Source organism: Talpa europaea, assembly GCF_964194135.1.
Source record: "Talpa europaea genome assembly, chromosome: 13".
NCBI classification, from domain to species: domain Eukaryota; kingdom Metazoa; phylum Chordata; class Mammalia; order Eulipotyphla; family Talpidae; genus Talpa; species Talpa europaea.
This window is the reverse complement of record NC_140080.1, coordinates 81,338,452-81,360,865: the sequence shown is the minus strand read 5'-3', so window position 1 is coordinate 81,360,865 and position 22,414 is coordinate 81,338,452. Positions and strand designations below refer to the sequence as shown.

The following is a 22,414-nucleotide window of genomic DNA, read 5'->3' as shown; positions in this document are numbered from 1 at the left end:
TGTTGTTCACAGTGAGCCATCCATTTTATCTCTGGCAAGGCTAATTTTGACAGAGTACAGTGTCAAAACAGTTTTCAAAACATTTTTAAATAAAGTCTTATTACATAAACAGAAGTCAGTTTTTCTAAATGTTGTCCCCTAAAGGACCAGTTTCATAATTTTAATAGACATGGAATTGGGGGCTCACTTATTAGACCAAGAAATGAGTTTTTTAGTTATGGTAATTGCTTGAATTTGTCAACTTTGGGTAGTCATTTATCTTTTGGGTTTTTTTTTGTAATGTCTAAAATTAAAATTATTTTTCTCCTTTAAAACACTTAATACATTGTTTTTATTTAAAAAGACACGCGAATATTACTTAGCTTGTGTTCCACATTGTTTTAATAAAGGCTTTACGTGCTACATCATTTAATCTTCAAGGAAAAAAAGTAACCTCCTTTAAGTCATTTGAAATCTGATACCCAATTAGGTAAGATAACCTTTTATGTCTGTTTAAATACTGAGATTTGGATGATTTTGTAATTTTAAAGACGTGCTAGTGAAATTTGTGCTAATTTTTCATCTTTTTACAAGTGGCGATTACTACCCAATGTGGCTTTTTAAAAATGAGGTATAAGAAATTTCATTTGATTATTTCTATGCATGGTAGATACCTGTAACAAAATCTAACTATAATAGCAAATTGAAGATTTATTACAGGGCAACCCTGGGGGGACATGGGGATTACCCAGGCTGTGAGTACTCACCCACATACTCAGGACAAGACCCAAAAGCAGACACACAGAAAGGAGTTTTTTTTTGGCTTTTTCTTAAGATTTATTTATTTGTTTGTTTGTTTGTTTATACAAGCACTGGGTATAGTCAGAAGTGCGGGAAGGTGAGAGAATCCACCGGAGCCAGAATGGGGAGCAGAACAGGCAGACTGACAAAGTACACTGCTAAGGGGAGCAGTGGGCGTGGCAGGAGAGGTCTGCGCGCCATGTGGGACCCTCTCCAGTGGCCGGGGATTGAACCGGCACTGCAGAGGCTACAGGCAGCTTTGCAGCCCAGTGCTCAACTGCTGTGCCACCAGGGGAGGCCCAAAAAGAAGTTTTTAAAAGGTTTATATATTTACAAGGGGATATAGAAAAAGCTGCTGAAGCGGATAGCAGGATCTGAAGTAGTGACCCAGCTGAGCTTCAGATCTGAAAAAGAAGGCAGGAGTGGCTGGGAGCTCCACCACTGTGGGGTACCCTGCTGGAGGTGCTCTGAGTGAGAGGCATCATGCTGGTGCCAAAATCCCTGCTAGCAACTGGGGCTGGGCTGGATGTCTTTCTGAAAAAAGCATGAGGAAGGTGCTAACAAGGACTGTTAAATTCTAGATCTTGGGCCTCCCCGGTGGCGCAGTGGTTGAGCGTTGGGTTGCGAAGCTGCCCGCAGCCTCTGCAGTGCCGGTTCAATCCCCGGCTGCTCCCCGGCCACCGGAGGAGGGTCCCACATGGCGCACAGACCTCTCCGGCCGCCCGCTGCTCCCCTCAGCAGTGTACTTCAGTCCTTCTGCCTGCTCTGCTCCCTGCTCTGGCTCTGGTGAATTCTCTCACCCTCCCGCGCCTCTGACTGTACCCAGTGCTTGTATAAATAAATAAATAAATATTTTTTGAAAAAAATAAATTCTAGATCTTGGGAGGTGTGGGGGAGACACTGAAACAGCCTTACGTTGGGATTTTGAGCCACTGATACTGGCTTGGTGACGGACCCTGCCCATGCTGTCCTTGGTGTGGTTGTAGGGCAGTGGCCCAGAGGCCCCAGTTAAGGACATGGGTTTCAAACTGAGAACTCTAGGAAGCAGCCACATAACTTGTAGATTTGGGGGGGAGTAAAGCCAATTAGATGAGCCTGCATCAGAATTCCAAAACACATGCTGTTATCAACTTAATACTGTCAAAGACAAACACCATGGTCATGGTCATTATTTGGTTAAGTTTATCCAAACAGTTAAAAAAGTATTTTTAATATCTTCAAACAGAATTGAAAGAATAATATTTGTAAAGAAGAGTAAATAACTTGAAATAAAAATAGGGAAAAATGGAACACGAACATGAGAGAGAACTAGCTAATTATAAAGCTTAAAAATTAAAAATATAGTTCTTTAAAAAATAGGCCTTAAAATTGAAGTTTAGTGCACAAAACAAATTCTGAACTGTGCACTATCAAAGAATGTTAGTAAATTGGAAGGTAATGAAGAGGGAAAATTACCCAAATTATCTTTATGAGTAAGACTAGGTTTTTACATCCAAAGTACACTGTGAATACTGAGTAGGATAAATATAGGTGAGTGAATACCTCGGCACATGGTTGTGAAACTGAAGATCAGGAAAAGCAGATCTTTAAATCTATCAAAGAAAAGGCAGATTATCTGCCAGGGAACAATAGTTAGGTTTGCAATAAACTTCTCACACATAAAATAACCCACATCTTAAAGTGCAGAAGAAAATAACTAGAATTCTATACCCAGGTAAAATTCGATATAAGATGAATGCAAAATAAAGACACTTCAACTGTTCAGAGACCAAAAGAGCTTATTACGCAGAACTCCACTAATAACACTATTAAAGAATCCCCTTCAAGTAGAAGGAAAATGGACCCATAGACGAGTGGATTGGAAGAATCAATGGTGTGCACTGAAATGAATACATACATTTAGTTAACCACTGACTTTAAGAAAACCAGTTTTTTTTTTTTTTTTAAACTTTTTTTTTTTTATAGAGGCATGTTTTTATTTATTTATTATATTTGTTTGTTTGTTTTGTTTATACATGCGCTGGGTACAGTCAGAAGCGTGGGAGGGTGAGAGAATTCACCAGAGCCAGAGCGGGGAGCAGAGCAGGCAGAGGGACTGAAGTACACTGCTGAGGGGAGCAGCGGGTGGCAGGAGAGGTCTGCGCACCATGTGGGATCCTCCTCCGGTGGCCGGGGAGCAGCCGGGGATCGAACCGGCGCCGCAGAGGCCGCAGGCAGCTTCGCAACCCAGCGCTCAACCGCTGCGCCACCGGGGAGGCCCAAGAAAACCAGTTTTTAAAGATACAATCAAAAGCCTAAGCAACTATAGGGCCTCCCCGGTGGCGCAGCGGTTGAGCGCTGGGTTGCGAAGCTGCCCGCGGCCTCTGCAGCACAGGTTCAATCCCTGGCGGCGCGCAGACCTCTCCTGCTGCCCGCTGCTCCTCTCAGCAGTGTACTTCGGTCCTTCTGCCTGCTCTGCTCCCCGCTCTGGCTCTGGTGAATTCTCTCACCCTCCCGCGCTTCTGACTGTACCCAGTGCTTGTATAAACAAACAAACAAACAAATAAATAAATAAAATACGTGCCTCTTTAAAAAAAAAAAAAAAGCCTAAGCAACTATAACAAAACTAGAAGATTGGAGTTAGGGAATTGCTGTTCAAGGAGGAGTTGAAATTATGTTAACCTCTGTGGGTCTTGTGCAGGCGATGGATAGCGCTATTTTTTTTAAAGATTTATTTATTTATGCATGGAAGAACTGGGGTGTAGGCCCAAAGGTATGGGGGTGAGAGGATTCACCAGACAGAATGGGGAGCAGAACAGGTGAATTTAGAAATACACTGCTAAGGGGAGCAGCGGGTGAGACAGGAGAGATCTGCTGTGCTCTACATGGGTTAGCTCCCTGGCCAGACAGGACACTCTGTCCATATAGTGATAGCTCTGAGACTTAACCCCCAGGCCACCAGGGAGGCCCTGGATAGCTATATTTTTAAAGTTGGGCATGTGTTAAAATTTTAAGAACTACCCTTTTAATAATAGAAATACTATTCACTCTACAAACCAGCAGACGGAAAGGGGGTGCCAGTGTAATGAAAAGCTTTAATTCAACAGAGGCTGGAAAGGGATGATGGTGTTGGAAGAGCTGAACAGTAAACAAAGGATGGTAAACAGAAATGTAACCAGTGCTATTTTCCAAAGGTGACCGTAACATCTCCTGTCCCACATATTTTTCTAGAACGTTGCCCCTCCTCAACAGTAGTAGTAGTGATACCGAGTAGTATTTCCAAAATTAGATCTCTTGGAGCCTTCATGCTGTGTGAAAACTCATGCAGCCCAGAAGGGAATATGTGCACGAGAATCAAAGACCCTGGCCCTCAACCTCACCTTACTGCCGGCATCAACCTTCAGCTACCAGTTAAGCAGCCTTATGTGAAACCAGGTGGAGCAGCCCAAATTGTCATAGCAAAGCAAATTGATTACTGCTATTCTAACCTATTAAGCATCAGTGTAAGCAAGTGATAACTGATAAATAGAAGTCACAAAACAAGGCATAGGAATAAATTTCAATCATATCATTAAAAACAATAGAAGTTTTAGGCTGCTCCCCGGCCACCGGAGGAGGGTCCCGCATGGCACGCAGACCTCTCCTGCCGCCCGCTGCTCCCCTCAGCAGTGTACTTAGGTCCTTCTGCCTGCTCTGCTCCCCGCTCTGGCTCTGGTGGGTTCTCTCACCCTCCCACGCTTCTGACTGTACCCAGTGCTTGTATAAATAAATAAATCTTAAAAAAAAAATTATAAAAATAAATAAAAATAAAAATAAAAACAATAGAAGTTTTAAACTCACTTCTAATCTGAGACCATAAGATTAGATTTTATTTTTTTAAAGATTTATGTATGTATTTATGTATGTATGTATGTATGTATGTGTGTGTGTGTATGTGTGTATGTGTGTGTGTATGTATTTATTTATGCACTGGGTACAGTCAGAAGTGCTGGAGGGTGAGAGAATTCACCAGAGCCAGAGCGGGGAATAGAACAGGCAGACTGACGAAGTACACTGCTGAGGGGAGCAGTGGGTGTGGCAGGAGAGGTCTGTCACACCATGTGGACCCTCGCTGGTGGCCAGTGATTGAACCGGCGCTGCAGAGGCTGCGGGCAGCTTTGCAGCCCAGCGCTCAACCACTGTGCCACCAGGGGAGGCCCCAGATTAGATTTTAAAATTATAAAACCTAGTCATATAGCTGCCTTTAACTATATATGTTTTTAGTAAACACAGAAAGTTTGAAAAGGCTGTAGAAAAATATACCTGGCAGATGCTTAGCAAAATGAAGGTAGTACAGCACTGTTAGTATCAGTAAATACACATACACTTTAATACAGCAAGCTGGATAAAGAGAAGTAATACAAATGATAAAAGATCTCTAAAAAGATGAAACTTATCAACCTATAGTCATTTTGAATATGTGAGTCACTTGGGGGAATTGGTAAGTCTTTAATCATTGTAGGAAATTTCAACATAACTATCCAGAAGTGATGAATCTTACAGGCAGAGAACAGAACCATGGTATTTATTAGTGAGAATATAGGACAAGGGCTTTCCTACATTGTTAGTATAAATGTTAGGTCATTGCTCTTTAAGCAATGATCTGGCAACATCTATTAACATTGCAAATATAACTTTTTCAGCAGTTAATTTCCTGGAATCTATCCCAGAGAAATGAAAGTACCCAAATATAAGACCAGATCTATTAGGCTACTGTAGCCTTCTTTGCAGAAACCAGGAAAGTAAAAATAAATTTGATGCCCATTAGTGGGAGAGTATTGCGATACACTTTACATATATTATAAACCCACAATACATGGCTACGATTTTGCTTTTGAAATCACTTTTAGAATAACTAAAATAAGAAAAATATCTTTATAGATCACTGTGGAAATAGAGCTCTACAGTCGTCTGGTTTCACATTCCTTCTTCCTGAAGAAATTCCTTTCATATTTCTTACAGTACAGGTGAATAGGTAATACATTATCTCAGTTTACTTTCGTCTCAAGAAGTCTTTACTTCACTTTCATATCTGAAAGATATTTTTGCTAGTTATAGAATTTCTGCTTGACTGTTTATGTTTCAGTACTTTCATGATGGTGAAAAATATAATCTTACCTTTTTGCCTTTATATTTAATGTGTTTCTCCTCTGACTGCCTTCAAGGTAATTTCTCTCTCCCCCTGGTTTTTAATAGTTTGAATATGATGTTTCTGTGTGTGATTTTTTTTTTTTGTTTTATGATTTTTGTTTGTTTAGTGTGGCTATTGAGTGTATCCTCTGAAATTTCTTGGTTCTGTCATTTGATTCTTTTGCTATTTTTAGAAAATATTCCTTCATTATTTCTTTAAGACTCTTATCTAGACGATTGTTGAACCCATCTAGCTATTCTTCACTAGTGTTACCATTAAAAAAAAAAAAAAAAACTGGCATTTCCATTTGTCACTTTCTTATAGTTAACTCTGAAGAAGCACCCCATCAATTTAAGCATATATAGACTCATAGTTGTTTTAAATTCTATTTGATATTTTCAGTATGTGTGTGTCTCTGAACCTAATTCTACTAATACTTTGTTTCATAAATATGGAGTGTTTTAACTTGCTTTTTTGTTTAATTTGTCATAAATTTTGATTGAATGCTAGACATAGTATTTAAGACCGTATAGGTGGACATAAGCATAACTTTTTGTCTGCTAGACTAGGGGTGGTAAGCTTTTTCTGTAAAGGACCATCTAGTAAATATTTTTTACTTTTCAGGCCTTATATTACTTGAAGTATACTTTATCACATTAATGTAATTACTCCTGCTTTCCTTTGATTATTATTTACATGATATGTCATTTTAGTTCCATCCTATCTTTGAAGTGAATTATATTTGAAGTTTTTTGTAGATAACAGAGTTGGGCCATCTTTTTTTTTCTTTAATCCATTCTGCCAATCTTTGGGTTTTAATTCTTGTATTTTGACCATTTGTAATTAATGTAGTTACTGATGTTAGAGCCTCAGTCTGCCATTTTACTTCCTGTTTCCATGTGTTCCCTGTTTTTCATCTGCTTTATTTTTCTATTTTTCTGTAGATTCATGAACATTATATTAGAATTCCATTTTGATGTGTAGGTAGTACTTTTGTGTGTACCTCTTTGTGTACATTTTTCTCTAGATGTTGAATACATATAATTTGTCACAGTATAGTAGTATTGGTATTTTACCAGATCAAGTGAGATTTTCTTCTTTAAATTTCTTGACCTCCCTGGTTGATAATATAAATGTCTTGGCTATTCCTGTACATACATTGACAACCACATCAGACAGTGTTACAATTTTTTGTTTCAACTTTAAACTTTCAGTCATAGTTTAGAAAAACTCCAGAGGAGACAGAAAGTTTATTGTGTTTACCTATATTTTATTATTTTCCATTCTTTCTTCCCAAGACATTGGTTGATTGTTTACTTTGAGTATTGCTGTCTTATTACTATTTCATGTTTAGATTCCCCAAGACTGTTGACTCTAAAGAAAGAAAGACAAAACAATGAACTATCTGTAAATATAAAGATTGCGATGACATTCTAGAGAAATGAGGTTATATTCTGAATTAGGGACTTTTCTTGGAATTGGTAAGTCCTTCCCACCACTTTATATTGTATAAATCTAGTGATTTAGAGTAGCACAGTGATGAGAATACAAATAAGAATCTATTACATGAGAGCCTGAGTAAGTACCAAATTCCTTCCTAGGGTGGCAAATCTATATTATGTTAAATTCCTAATTATGACCATACTGAGTTCAAAAGATTTTAACTCAAAGCCTTTAGTAAGTAATAAACCTAATTCTAAATGTTCTTGACCAAAAAATCTTGATGTCTTCTTTTGCTTGATCTTCTCAATGCCATTATAATTTTAAAGTAGTTAACTCTTATTCTGATAAATTCCATTAAGGAGAAATACACTGACTTGACCTGTGTGGGGGTTTTCTTTCTTTGTCAGGCACAAGACCTGAATGTCATTGAAGAAGTGATTCGAATGATGTTAGAGATCATCAATTCCTGCCTGACAAATTCTCTTCACCACAATCCAAACTTGGTGTATGCACTCCTTTACAAACGAGATCTCTTTGAACAGTTTCGATCTCATCCTTCATTCCAGGATATAATGCAAAATATCGATCTGGTAAGTGTAAATAGAAGTATTTTGATTTTTTTTTTTTTTAAGTATTAAAGCAGAAAAAGTTTAGCAAACTTTGATTAAAAATACTATAGTAGAATCCCATCTTTCAACATTAATGATATTTGCCATCTAACCTGCTGCAACTGTCATATGCCATGTATGTATAGACACACATATATGACTTACACATGATACTTTGTATAGTTCTGTATTCTGCCATTTCATTTAACATTTAAGTCATCATTTTCCTGTGATTTTTATTAATTCTTTGAAAATCTCACGTTTTATATATATAACTTGTATTATGGATGTCCTAGTGTGTTTAGCCATTATCTCATTACACATTTTGTTGTTTTTAATATTTTATATTATTTCATAATTAATGAATGGTTTGAATAACTCACCTTTCTTTAGTTATATTTTGGTGTAATCTTGTACTGGTTGTTACTGTCAGAGGGTGTCAGTACTTTCAGGATTCAACTCATGTGCCAAAGTACTTTCCAGAAACGTTTTACAACTTAGGTGTATGCATATCATCTTACACTTCCACTAGCTAGCTAGGAGAGGCTCTGTCTCCACACTCTTGCAGCTTTGAGTATTATAGTTATTTGAATATTTGTTTTTTATATTAAAGTGATATTTTTATTTCTCTAATTATTAATGATGTGAAACATTTTTCACAGGTCTGTCTATGAACTTTCTAGTTCCTACCTTTTTAAAAATGCTTTTTGGGACCTCCCTTGTGGCATAGGGATTCAGCACTATCACTGATACAGCCTGAGTTCAATCCTGGCTGGGGGGCTAACCCACATATGGATCAATAGACCTCTCCTGTCTCGCCTGCTGCTCCCCTTAGCGGTATATTTAGTAAATCTGCCTGATCTGTTCCCCACTCTGTCTCTGGTGAATCCTCTCAACTGCCACACCTTTGGCCTATACCCTAGTTCTTCTATGCATAAATGAAATAAATCTTGAAAAAAAAATGCTTTTTGATAAATTTTCTATTGTTATATTAGTGTCCTCTGATTCACTAGTTTGAGTCCAAAAATATTTCATGACTAGCTAATCTGATTCAGAGTGCTAGACACAAAGGTAAATTGAAGAGCCAACCTCCCTATCCTTGTGTTACTTGTATTGGAAATACATTCACTAAGTAAATTCACATAAGTATAAATTGATCTTAAATCACAAATAAGCTCAAGTACTTTTCTGTAGTGTCCACTAATAGAATAGTGGAGTTGCTGTAGTATATGATGACAAACTGATTTCCATGAGGTGCAACCATTTCTCTGAGAATTCCTATTGCTTCACATCCTTCACATTGACAGTTTTATAATGGCATCTCATTTTAACTTTTAACTTGTAATTCCTTTATTTAGGCATATTTTATGGGACTTTTTTTGTTTGTTTGTTTTCCTATTTGGATTTTCTCTTTTATGAAGCTCTTCAAGTTTTTTTGTACTTTTTCTGTTAGTTATGTATCTTGGTGCAAATTCTTTGTATGTTCTAGATTCTAGGCCTGTCACCACCACTGCAGGTGCTCTGGTTCTCCTGCCCAGCTGTTGCATCTTCCTGTGAATTTCTTTCACTTATCTCCTTTGATTGATTTTGGCTCCCATGTCTTCCTCTGTCTTAACTTACTGTTCCATGTTGGTGGATTATAGTAGCTCTCTGGGAAAAGGGTTTATCCGAGATAGATTTTTTTTTTCTTATTTTTTAATTACTCGTGTCTGGAAATGTTTTGTTTCTTCCATTATATGGGACTTGTTATCTATGGAAGCTTTTCTGATCTCTTCATCCATATGTTCTGAAATTTCATGATTTGCTTTGCCTTCGTTGATTGTGTTGGGCATTTGAGTCTACAGACTCAGGCTCAGAACTATCAAGTATTTGTTTTAATAATTTCTTCACTGCTGTCTCCTGTCTCTTTCTGTCTCCTGCTCTTTCCTCTCCGTGAAACTCCTAGCAGTAAGATGGTCATTTTTTTTTTTTTTTGAGTCCCTAATTGCAGTGTCACTAAGTCTTACTTCATGGACTGATTAGGGTCCTCAGATTAAGAGTCCTCCAGGCTGCTGCCTGGGTTTGGAAGTTTATCTGCAAGAGTATTAAAGGCTGAGGTGGACAGATAGGTAAAGTTGGGGTGAGTAGAGGGGGTAAGAGCAGCCACTAAAGCAAAACCTCCCTATTTTCATTCAGGGTGGCAATGATGCATAGATGTACCTCTGGACTAAGAGCAAATTTAAGATATTTAAGAAAGTCTCTCTCGATTCCCATAAGCCAGTTTACCATTGTAGGTTAAGTTTTTGCTCATTCCAGCAGTCTTGTGTACTTGTTAGGTACTTCATTGAAATCAACTTTGGTCTATAGCCAGCCTCTTCTTCCAGACTCGTAACACTAAGATTTATTAAATGCTGAATACTTTAGGATAAATTTAACTACACCTATTTATAATTTTGCAGATCTCTTCATTGATTTGTCCATATCACTGCTATGTAATGGTTGTGGGTAAAAAATTAAAACTCTTACTGTCAGTTTAATTGCTGTCTTTGTAGGCTTTCCTTAAGTTGCTTCAGTTAGATGCCTGAGGGTTGTACCTTTAGTGAAATATTTTGCATGTGTACTTGTTATTTTCTTAAATTGATATCAGTATTCTTTAGATTTCATGAGCAGAATTGGGGCAGTGGTACAGTTGTCATTGCAATAAGACATGAGCATGTTTTTTTCATAGAGTTAGATTTGACCATTCGCACCATTGTGAACCAGTATTCCCATGCAGACTTGTTGATATTTAGAATATGTGAGAGCATCCTCAAGCTGCTGCTCAAATATTTCTTCTCTAGCCCCATATCCTTCTTTTTTAACTATTGAGTTTAATTGGTATAATCTTCTCCTTTCAGAGTTGACAAATATTGTTAACAAGATCATGAAACAAATTATTGCACAAGGGATATCCATTACAAATGGATCCCTGCCTTGTTTTGTAGGATAAATGCTTTTTTTTTTTAATAATTTTTTTTTAAGATTTATTTATTTATACAAGAACCAGGGCACAGGCCAGATGCGTAGGAGGGTGAGAGGACTCACCAGAAACAGAGCGGGGAACAGAACAGGCAGACTGACGAAATACACTGCTGAGGGGGAGCAGCGGGCAAGACAGGAGAGGTCTGCAGTGCCATGTGGGACCCTTGCCGGCCAGCCGGGATCAAACTGGCGCTGCAGAGGCTGCGGACACCTTCATAGTTGGACGCTCAACCGCCTGCGCCACCAGGGGAGGCCCGATAAACACTTTTTTGATGGCTGCATAGAATATAGTTTTTAGTGCAAGAATTAATGTTACTTGTATGCTTTGTTAAGAAAACATCAGACATTGAGGAATCTTTATCTTAATAGCAGAAGTAGGATGCCACTGGGGGAGACTCACCAAGGAATGTAGTCCTGCTCTGATTCCAGCTCTCAAAGAAACTATCCAGAAAGGAGAGTTTCTGGATAGGAAAAACTGAGCTTTTATCCATTCCTCCTTAATGTTTTCCTAATAGCAGTCTTCAGGATTACCATGTTTAAAGGAAAGTTGAAGGCTGTCTTTACAAGCTAGCATTTCACTTATTTCTAAAAAGGCATATCTAACCAGCCTATTTGTGGATTTGTCCAAATTCATTTCTGATTTCTTGTTCATGTCATTTTTAAGAATAAAATACTGAGTTTGAGATTCGTCATGTTTGTGAGTAAAGGTTTAACAAAGCTGTTTCCTTTTTTACATTAGAAATTGATCTTAGGTTAAATTTGCTTTTAGCTCTGCTTCCTGGAAATCTGATGAAGGTGGAATGTCAGCTGTGTTACTAGGTAACGGTGGTATGATAAAATGTTATTTGATTGGTAAATCAAGTCTCAACTGGAGAGACTGAATAAACAATAAATACCTGGTAGGAAGCCATTGCTTTGGACTTCCCTGAGTGAATAAACTACTAACCAGACATGTCCTTTTCAGAGACCCAGAAGCTGAGATTGTCTCAGGGGTCTTGGCTTCTATTGGAACACAGCTTCTAAGAGAGGGTGGCAGTTGCATCCGCCCACTGTAGTCTCATTCTCTCACATCTGAGCTGTCATTTGAAGGTCCAAAGACTGGCCTTGAGACTACTGTAAAGATTCCCAGGGAAAACAAAAGCCTATGGCTGTGCTGTTGGCATGTTCTTTTTCCTGTCTTTTTATCTTTTTAAATTAATCTGATGCCAACTGTGCCCTATTGTAGTCTTGAGTCTCTTGATGTCTAATTAGGGCTAAGAATATCACCCTAGAATGGGTATAGCAATCATAAAACATTATTTTCTTGTGTTGCTTTTAAATGTATCCCTTACAAGTTTAAGGGTGGGAAATACTTCTAATTTTTGAAGATCTTTGAATCATAGAACTATCCAATCTGTCATTTTTCATCTTCTTATTTCTAATCATATGTGTCATCATCCTGATCGTTTTAGTCTGCCCTATTGCAAGCTACTACCCTTTCTAGCACAGCTTTTACCTTTCTCTAGATCTCTGATTCCAATTTCTTTCTTTGTTCTTTTATATCTTTCTTCTTTTTTCCTTTTCAGTTTGAAGACAGTCACCTGAATTTAGCACAATATGTGTCAGGTAATCTATACCAGAGTACATTGGGAAGAACATGTTTTCTCATGTCCTTTCTTCATCATAGCCAGTATTTTCTTGAGTTTCTGACAAAAAAATTAACCCAGGGTCTTCTCTCCTCAGTCATAATTGTAATAGTCATCATGTTATACCACATCGTTTGAATTATTTGGCTTTAAATGTTTATTTAAATCATACCAAAACCATTGATTCCTTTTCTATTCATTTCATCATCATCATTTTCCTAGCTTTTATTGCATGCTTGCTAAATATTTACATATATTATCTCACGTGATCTTTATTAAAAAAACATGCCTGTGGAGTATATGTCATTTTAATTTCAATTTATAGATAAAGAAATCAGCTTGATATGATTGGATTTGTCTATTGTCACACATTCAGAAAGTCATACATCCAGCATTCAAATCCAGGCAGTTTGTAATCATTCCTAAATGTTCCTATCATTTCTCATCAGTTTGCCTGTTCACTACCTGAAAACATCAGATCATATCCACAGACCCGGAGATCCCACTGTCTACTTTCTCCTTGAAAATAACATCTAGTGGTTGTGGGGATAAGATGCCAGAGTTAGCAGCAACCACTGGCTAGAACCCCTAATGTGGCTGGCTAAAACAAATCTGTCTGTCCAGGGACACATGGGCAACTCTGAATATCTGGATTCCCCATGTGCCTCTGGATACCACAAAACCCATGGTAATACCATGTCAAGTCAAGACTGCACACTCATAACTATATGACTATATACACTGAGAAACTAGAAAAGATTAAAAGAAGAAGAAGTTATACAAAAAAGATAAGCTGTTCAAGAGACTAGACATTACAACATTTGCTGTACTGATACTGCAAGTTGCTTTCTCTGTGTGATCAAACATGGGAAGTGACAGCTGAGATGCAAAGAATAGAAAGGCAGCGATTCTGCAACTTTAGACCCTGATGCTGCAACTACTGCCAGGACCAGTGGGCAAGGGAACCCCTCTGAGCTGGGAGCAGGGGGCTCCAGTTGCTCAACTCCAGAGCCTCATCAGTGTCATTGGGGAACTGGAACTCAACAAAGCAGTAGTGAAAACCATAAAGTCCAACTCCAAAGACAAACCTAAATCCTGACTGTCTCTTCTTACTGCTAGTTGTGGGAGATAAGGATTTTTAGCAGCAGTACATTGTTGGTGCTTAATTACTCTGCTGCAGCTCTGTTGTAGAATAGTGAAGGTCATCATTCTGTAAGGGATAATGAGAGACTGTCCAGCCACGCTGGGAGGACAGGCGTGTGTGTGTTCACTTCTAACTATGACAAATCAGTCTTTGTTTTATCAAGGGTGAGAATGAGGGTCCCTCTTAATAGCCAGGTTGTTGACATCCCACAGGGACCATGCAAAGGGTTTAAACTATATCCAGGTGAAACTTACTGTCCCTTGGAAGAAACATAAAGCAAAGTGAAGGTGAGGAAGTAGAAAGGCCCTCAACAGAAACCACACAGTGTATATAGCCTGTGGAAATACAAGCAGAATGTTACATTGGACTTATGGCCAGTGCCCATTTTCTTGTCATTGTCAGAATATTGAACCACTTATTAAAATTTCAACTATATTTAGTGAAAAATCCAACCTCAGGGTAAATAAGTGGACACGTGCTATTATGTAATATTTATACCTAGATAAATAAGTGCCTAAAGATTTTTGAGTACCTACTAAGTGCTAAGAAGCTAAGTGCTAAATATTACCACTTTTATTCTTCTCAAACCAGAAACTAAGTATTATTATCCCACTTTATAGTAAGAAAACCAAAATGCTGAGAGGTATCCCAAATGATATTAACACAAATTTCAAACTAAGAATCATTGTCTTTGATAATGATCACATATTTGCATAGGACTTTTCTTACTGCCAGTTTTTTTTTTAATGTATGTACTCTCATTTGACCCTTAAACCATCCCTGTGAGGAGGCAGAACAAAACTTGAAAGGGGAAATGATGGACTTAAGGTTATTAAGTAACTCAGCCAGGCCTTGAGTCCAGGTCGTATTATGAGCTTCATGCTTTCAACAGTCACTGTATAAATCTGAGTAAGGTTCCAAATAACCAGATTTTTCAACAACTTTCTGTATAATACTGCCATCTAAATATTGCTGGCACACTGGAAATCCATTCAAAAACATGTTTAACTCTTTTTACATATTTTGAAAAGAATATCATGATAAAGATATAAATACATCTTTACTTTTTCGCCTCTTTCAGCACTTTACCTTCCACTTCCCTCCCCTAAATGTCCCTGAAATGTTGGCTTAAGCAAGTCTTAGCTATTTCTTCTTTCGTGGAGTTAACCTTGAATAGCGTTGGTAGAGGAGACTGTGAATCTGCTATTATTTTTAGCTGACAGGGAATTGAGATTGAGATTTTTCATAAAGACATTCAGGAATAAGACAAGGATGTCCAGTGTCATCACTATTTAATTTACTGTTACAGGTTTTAGGCATTGCAATCAGACATCAAAAAGAACTAAAAAGAATCCAGGTTGGAAAAGAAGAAGTGAAAGTATTGTAATTTGCAGACAAAATGATATTAAATATAGAAAATCCTACAAACTGTATCAGAAAACTACTAGATACAGTAAATAAATACAGCAAAATGTTAGGTTACAAAATTAACACACAAAAATCAGTTGCATTTTTCTATACAAACAATGAGAAGAAAAATTTAAAAAATCCACTCACAATTGTTTCAAAAAGAATAAAATACCTGAGACTTAACCTAACCAAGGGGGTGAGGGACATAAACAATAAAAATTGCAAGGTGTTATTAAAGGATATAGATGAATATGTAGCGAGATAGAAAGACATTCTGTGCTCATGGATGGAGAGTATTGACGTAGCCAAAATGGCTGTTCTACCAAGAGCAATATATAAATTTAACATAAGTCCCATTAAAATGTTAACAATATTCTTGGAAGAAATTGAACAAAAAATACTGAAATTTATATGGAACCATAAAAAGCCTCAAATAGCAAAAGCAATCTTGAGAAAAAAGGGGAGAAACAGAGGCATCATGTTACCTGACTTTAAACTCTGAAGCAAAAGTAATTAAAACATTATGATGTTTGAATAAAAAAGACATGTGGATCAATGGAACAGTTTTAGAAGCCCATGAATAAATCCAGGTATAATATCAATAAATTCATAATAAAGGAGTAGTGAGCATACAATGGGGGAGAGTCCCTTTAACAAAAGTTCTGGGAAAACTGGGCAGCCACATGTATAAGAATGAAGTTGGAGGACTAATTCTGTGCATAAAAATTAATTCTCAATGAATTATAGACTTAGAAAAAAGCCATACAACAAAATATATGGGAGAAAATACTGCTATTCATTTCATGGCATCAACAATCAAGATCTTTTGAGACTCAACCCCTAAGACAGGGAAATAAAAACAAAAATAATTGGTTGGAATTTCCTCAAATTAAAAAACTTTTACACAGCGGCCTCGCTGGTGGCGCAAGGGTTTAAGTCTCAGCACTGTGAAGCTATCTGCAGCTACTGCAGCACAAGTTCCATCCCCAGCCAGGGAGCTGACCCACATGGCACAGCAGACCTCTCCTGACTAGACCACTGCTCCTTCAGCAGTGTATTTCAGTAGATCCACCTGTTCTGCTCCCCACTCTGTCTCTGGTGAATCCTCTCAACCCTGCCCCTGCACCTCTGGCCTATACCCCAGCTCTTGTATGCATAAATAAGTAAAATAAAACTTAAAAAAAAAAAATACCACAAGAAAAAGGAAAAAAAAAAACTTTTACACAGTAAAAGAAAATATAAATAGATTAAAAAGACATCCTACTGAATGGGAGAAAATATTCACACGTTACACAACCATTAGGAGGTTAATGTAAGACATAAAAAACATTTAGAGTTCAACAATAGAAAAACAACCCAATTAATAAATGGGCAACTAATAAACGACAGTTCACAAAGAGGATCTCCAGAAGCCAATTGAAAAATGTTCCTTTATTTTATTTTTAATGAGACAACAATACCAATTTAATAAAAGTATTTTAAAAGATAATAACATTTGTCAAAACCCATAAAATGTACACCACCAAGAGTGAACCCTCATGTAAACTATGGACTTTTTTTTATTGAGGTAATATTGATTTACAACACTGCATATGATTCAGAGGTATAGGATCACACCTCTTCAGATGTATATTACCATACCACCATCACACCCCACCACCGAGGTCCCATGTCCTTCTTCATAATTCACTGGACCCCCCACATGCACCCTGTTCTCTACCCTCCCGGTTCCCCTCCAGTAACCTCAGTTCTACAGTCAGACTTTGAGGGTTTATTTCTGTCTGACTCTTTGTTGTTGTTTTTTTCTCTATATTCCACGTATAACTGAAAACATCTGGTATTTGTCTTTCTGAAAATTAACAGACTAAGGAAGAAAAGTCATGTGATATGTCTCAATACCTGCAGAAAAAACATTTGTCACAATAATGCATTCTTTCATGACAACAGTTTTAAAAACTATGAAAACCTCCTTAATCTGGTATTAAGCTTGATTTTTCTGAAAATAGTAAGAATTTTGTAAATTTTTTTGAAAGACATTCTACCCAATCAGTATCTTTTCTTTTTTGATAGTAATAGTAATATGTGTGGGTTTTGTTCTTAAAAGGCATGTATTATATTTATTTTCTATGTGGTAGATAGGGCTGTCTTCTCATTTTGTAAGCAAAGTTGCTAAAATGCACCCAATAATAATGATTGTGGTGACATTTTGTGAGCACTTACCGTGTGCTGGGCATCGTTCTTTGCACTCTGCAGGTGTTATTTAATTCTAATAACAACTCCATGAGGCACGCACTACGGTCTCATTCATTTATAGATCAGAAACTGAGGCCGAGAGGAGTTAAATAACTTGCCTAAGTTATACAGAGAGCTAGAGTTTATACCAATAAATTAGAAAAAGAAAAAGAGAAAAAAATCATAATCCCAAGTATTCTGGCACCTACTGAGTTCTCTAAACCATTGCATGATGCTGTATCTATAAGAATGAGTGTAAGTCGCATTGCTGATAACTATCAGAAGCAGACCCAAACCAGGCCTTCTCACTTGGAGTCATTCATCGTCTACAGTACTGTGATATCTGACTTATTTCATTATTCATGTTTGATCTGTTTCTTGTCCCTTAATTACAGTGCATCTTTCTTCAAGACAGAAAATATCCTTTGTTTCCTTTGAAAATCCTTTGGATATTTCTTCTGTTGAATAGGTTGTCAATATAGGCATTGATTAAAACAATAACTTGAAGAAAAATAAAAATCAGTGAATAAAATACACATGTATTTTACTTTTATAGTATGTTTATCATTGTCTTTTAAAAAAAAAGCTTAAGGTTCTACATTTTTTTTTAAAGATTTATTTATTTATTTATGTAAGAACCGGGGCACAGGCCAGATTCGTGGGAGGGTGAGAGGATACATCAGAGACAGAGTGGGGAACAGAAGGCAGACCGACAAAATACACTGCTGAGGGGAGCAGTGGGCGAGACAGGAGAGTTCTGCTGCGCCATGGGGACCCTCACCGGCTGGCCAGGATTGAACCAGCGCTGCAGAGGCTGTGGATAGCTTCACAGTGCTGCGCTCAACCGCCTGCGCCACCAGGGGAGGCCCTTAGTGCTCTACTTTAACTCTTGAGAGAGTGGCTACTTAGCGAGCAAGAATGTTTGCCTGTCTGACACATACTTATTTTTAACCCTCATCTACCCCAGAAAAGCTTCTCCTTTCTATAAATCTGTGGTCTGATGATCACTCACCGGTTTTATGACATTTGGTTAAATAAGATTTAGTATTACTCAAACGGTACAACTGATTAATCAGAAAGTGACATTGGACAATTTACTGTTCAAAACTAATAGCATAATTGGAGGTAATGTGCTATACTTAGATTTCATGACTTGCAGTCAAATAAGGTAGATGTAGGAAAGTTGTAAACATCTACTGTGGAAAAGTACCTTCCTTTGAAAGGTTGCTTTGAGTTACACTAACACATTGTTGATTCCTATTTTAGCTAAAGGTTTAACTTTAAACTTTTTCTAATATTAGCCATGTCTTCTTATTGCAGATGCTTTAAGAGGGGAAAAAAAGTTGATCTATTTTAACAATTTTAATGGTTGCTATGGAAGTTGATAAGAGCTTTTGTAACTGTTACATTCATCATTGCTAAATGTACTATTGTGTGCAAAATTTTAACCTGGTGGTAGGAAATACAACTTTATATCTTTAAATGAAATTTTCCACATTCTTTGCTAGTGGTGTAGCCCAATTCCAGCTGAAATTTTTGACTAAACAACACCTTTCACTTCAAATATTGTCTATAAAGACAAATATTGTCTATACATGCAAATATTGTTACATAAGAATCACTGGAGGCAATGGAGACAATGTGAGTAAGAAGAAACAGCCAAGGGCCAGGCCTGCTCCTGACACTACGGTGGCTAGCTGGGGTCAAGCCTCTCCCTGTCTGATCCTGTTGGCTGGCCCATCTGAAGGACAGAGATCCTGTCAGCCCCACAGGCTTGTTGTGAGAATTGAATAGTATATGTAGAGCACATGGTCCATAATATGCATGCTATAGGGTTTTGTTCCCTTCCTTTAAGATATATAATTTAACCTTCCCTTCTGCATAACTTAGTTTCTTTGATGATGTGACATACAGCTAGTCTCTCATATTAGTTTGCAGTGTCTAAGCATTTGAATATTGTATGTTCTACTTACAGTATTCTATAATATTCTTCGATTCTATGCATTTTGTTATCTCTATCAGCAATTTCAGGAAAGAACCACAAATTGAAGAATTGAAGGCAATACAATAAGTATATATATACTTGTATGTTGTAAGTATCCTCAGGCTTATCTCTGAGATACTGTGAGTTTGTTTCCAGATCACAGCAATAAGATAAGTATCACAGTAAGCAAGTCACATGAACTTTTGGTTTTCCAGTGCATGTAAAACATATTCTTTACTTAGTATATTAAGTATGTAATAGCATTGTGTCTAAAAACAGTGTACATACTTTAATTAAATGTGACACAGGAATGAAGTGACCACATATTGGAAAAAGGACACTTACAGACTTGCTCAACAGAGGGTTGCCTCACATACGCACACACACAATATCTGCAAAGCACACAATGAACTGATGTCCCCTTTCTTCTAGAATAAATGCCATATTACAAGATAAAAATCATGATGAACTAGTCAGATCTCACAAGATATGCATCCATAAAAGTTATCAAGAAAGCTATTTGCATTATGGACTTAAATCTGCTATAATAAACAATACATCTTACTGTGAGCCATATTGAGTTTGCTAATGAAACTATGAAGTCTTTGTGATTAGCAAAGCTTGATTTGTGCAGTATAAAAATTACCCAGATTTTTTTTAAAGATTTATTTATTTATTTATACAAGAACTGAGGTACAGGCCAGATGCGTGGGAGGGTAAGAGGACTCACCAGAGACAGAGCAGGGCACAGAACAGGCAGACTGACTGAAATACACTGCTGAGGGGAGCAGTGGGCGCGACAGGAGAGGTCTGCAGCGCCATGTGGGACCCTCGCTGGCCAGCCGGCCGGGATCGAACCGGTGCTGCAGAGACTGTGGAGAGCTTCACAGCACAGTGCTCAACTGCCTGCACCACCAGGGGAAGCCCTACCCAGATTATTTTTAATGACATTTTGATAAAAATAAAAAAGTGTTTTGTATTTACAGTTATTTTAAAAATCTAGTTTTAAAATCTCCTTTCATATTTTGTATGTGCATTTTTATGTAAATAATGCTTTAGTATACGTTACATAATTTATAAAAAGAATGTACTTTATAAGTACATCCTTTTTTTGCTTGTAGGCATGTATAATCAAAAAAAATTACTAAAAAATATAAATAGATAGGACTACATCAAATTACAAAGTGCTGCACAGTGAAAGAAACCGTATTAAAACAAAAATACGGTCTATTGAATGGGAAGAGATATGTGCAAGCCATATATCAGACAAGGGATGAATATCCAAAGCACATAAACAACTTGTTTAACAACAGAGAAACATATGACCCAATTAAATGGGCAGAGGCTGTAACCAGGCATTTCACCAAAGAAGACCACAGATGACCAATAGACACGTGAAAAGATGCTCTGTGTCACTTATCATTAGGGAAATGCAAATCAAAACCACAGTGAGATTTTGCCTCATACCAGTTGGAATGGCTGTTATCCAAAACTCAAGAAATAACAAGTGTTGGGGAGGATGCAGAAAAAAAGGAACCCTGTGTGCTGTTGTGGGGATGTCAATTGGTATAGCCTCTATGGAAAACTCAAAAAGTTAAAAATAGGACTATTGTGTAATCCAGTAATCCCACTTCTAGATATTTAACTGAAAAATAGGAAAACACTTAATTCAAAAAGATATATGTATCCCTATGTTCATTGCAGCACTGTTCACAGAGGCCAAGATATAGTAGCAACCCATGTGTCTGATGACCAATAAATGGTTAGAGATGTGATGTATACACAATAGAATACTACTTAGTCTTTAAAAAACTGAAATCTTGCCATTTGTGATAACATGGATAGACTTTGAGGGGTTGTGCTAAGTGTATCAGTCAGAAGAAGAAAGACAAGTACTGTACGATTACACTCATTTGTGCAATCTAAAGAAAAAAATAAATGAACAAAGCAACACAAACCATGAGACTCTGAAAACAAAGTGGTAGATATCGGAGAGGAGGGAGAGAGGAAATGGGTCAAAATTGGTTGGTGGTGGAGGTGACTAGATGTTTGGTAGTAGACATGGTGACATATAAGCAGTCACTGAGAGGAGAAAATGTACTCCTGGGTCCTATACAGATAATGCTACCTCAATAAAAAGAAAAAGGAAATTAAAACAGTTGGGAGATCTCTGGTCTGAGATCTGACTGGTGGTCAAATCTTGATGTAGAAGTTCTCTAGCCAGGCCATGGGGTCAGCATCCCAGCTGTTTTTGATGATCAGCCACCTTTGAGAGCTGTTCCTTGTCTACATTTTCTTCCATTGTGAGCCAAAAGATAATCCATAGTAAAATGTCTGTTTTTAGTAAATGTCAGAAAGGGAAAAACATACCGTATAATTCAAGTATGTATAAGATCTCTCTCTCCCTTTCCATTGACATTTTTCACTTCTTAGAATACATTTTTAACAGATCGCTTCTTACGCTATAAAAACGTTTGGTCAGAGAAGAGAATTTTATGCATAGTAGTAGGTTGCCAATATTCAATAGTTTTTTACATACAAAAATGCCATTTCATATGGCTAGCCAATTTTTTTTTTCCAGAAAGCTATGTTTATGTCTAAAATCTATAAGGAAACTTACACAAAAGGGAAATAGCTATTTTGTATCTTTGTTGTTGCATATTTTAAAATAAGATTTTAATGTAAATATTACAGTATGTTTTCTTTTTATGATGTGTTTGTCCTCAAGAACTTAATCATGCTCACCTTATAATTCTCCTGCACCATTCCTAGAAGTAGTCACTTCTTTTTAAAAGTCTTGATTTATTTTTTTATTTTTTATTTTTTTAAAGTTGTCTTTTTAAAAAAAAAAAGATTTATTTTTTATTTATACAATAGCTGAGGTACAGGCCAGAGGCGTGGGGCAGGGGGGAGGGGCTGTGAGAGGATTCACCAGTGACAGAGCTGGGAGCAGAACAGGAAGACAGACCGAAAGCACTCCTGAGGGGAGCAGCGGGTGAGACAGGAGAGGTCTGCTGCTGCGCCACGTGGGAATCTCCC

The 22,414-nt window shown here is 37.3% G+C and overlaps 1 protein-coding gene across 13 annotated transcripts in view; it reads left to right on the top strand.

Moving 5' to 3' along the window:
• DYM (dymeclin) overlaps positions 1-22,414 on the top strand; it is a gene marked incomplete at both ends in the record, with an annotated part of 301,077 nt that overhangs the window by 221,146 nt on the left and 57,517 nt on the right. For 10 of the 13 annotated variants that reach the window (XM_084252049.1, XM_084252048.1, XM_084252047.1 and 7 more), the window contains one exon: positions 7,780-7,962. The exons of the other annotated variants lie outside the window; for them this stretch is intronic. In XM_084252049.1, coding sequence (XP_084108175.1) covers positions 7,780-7,962 — 183 coding nt within the window. The remainder of the gene's footprint in view (positions 1-7,779; positions 7,963-22,414) is intronic. 13 annotated transcript variants of the gene reach the window in all.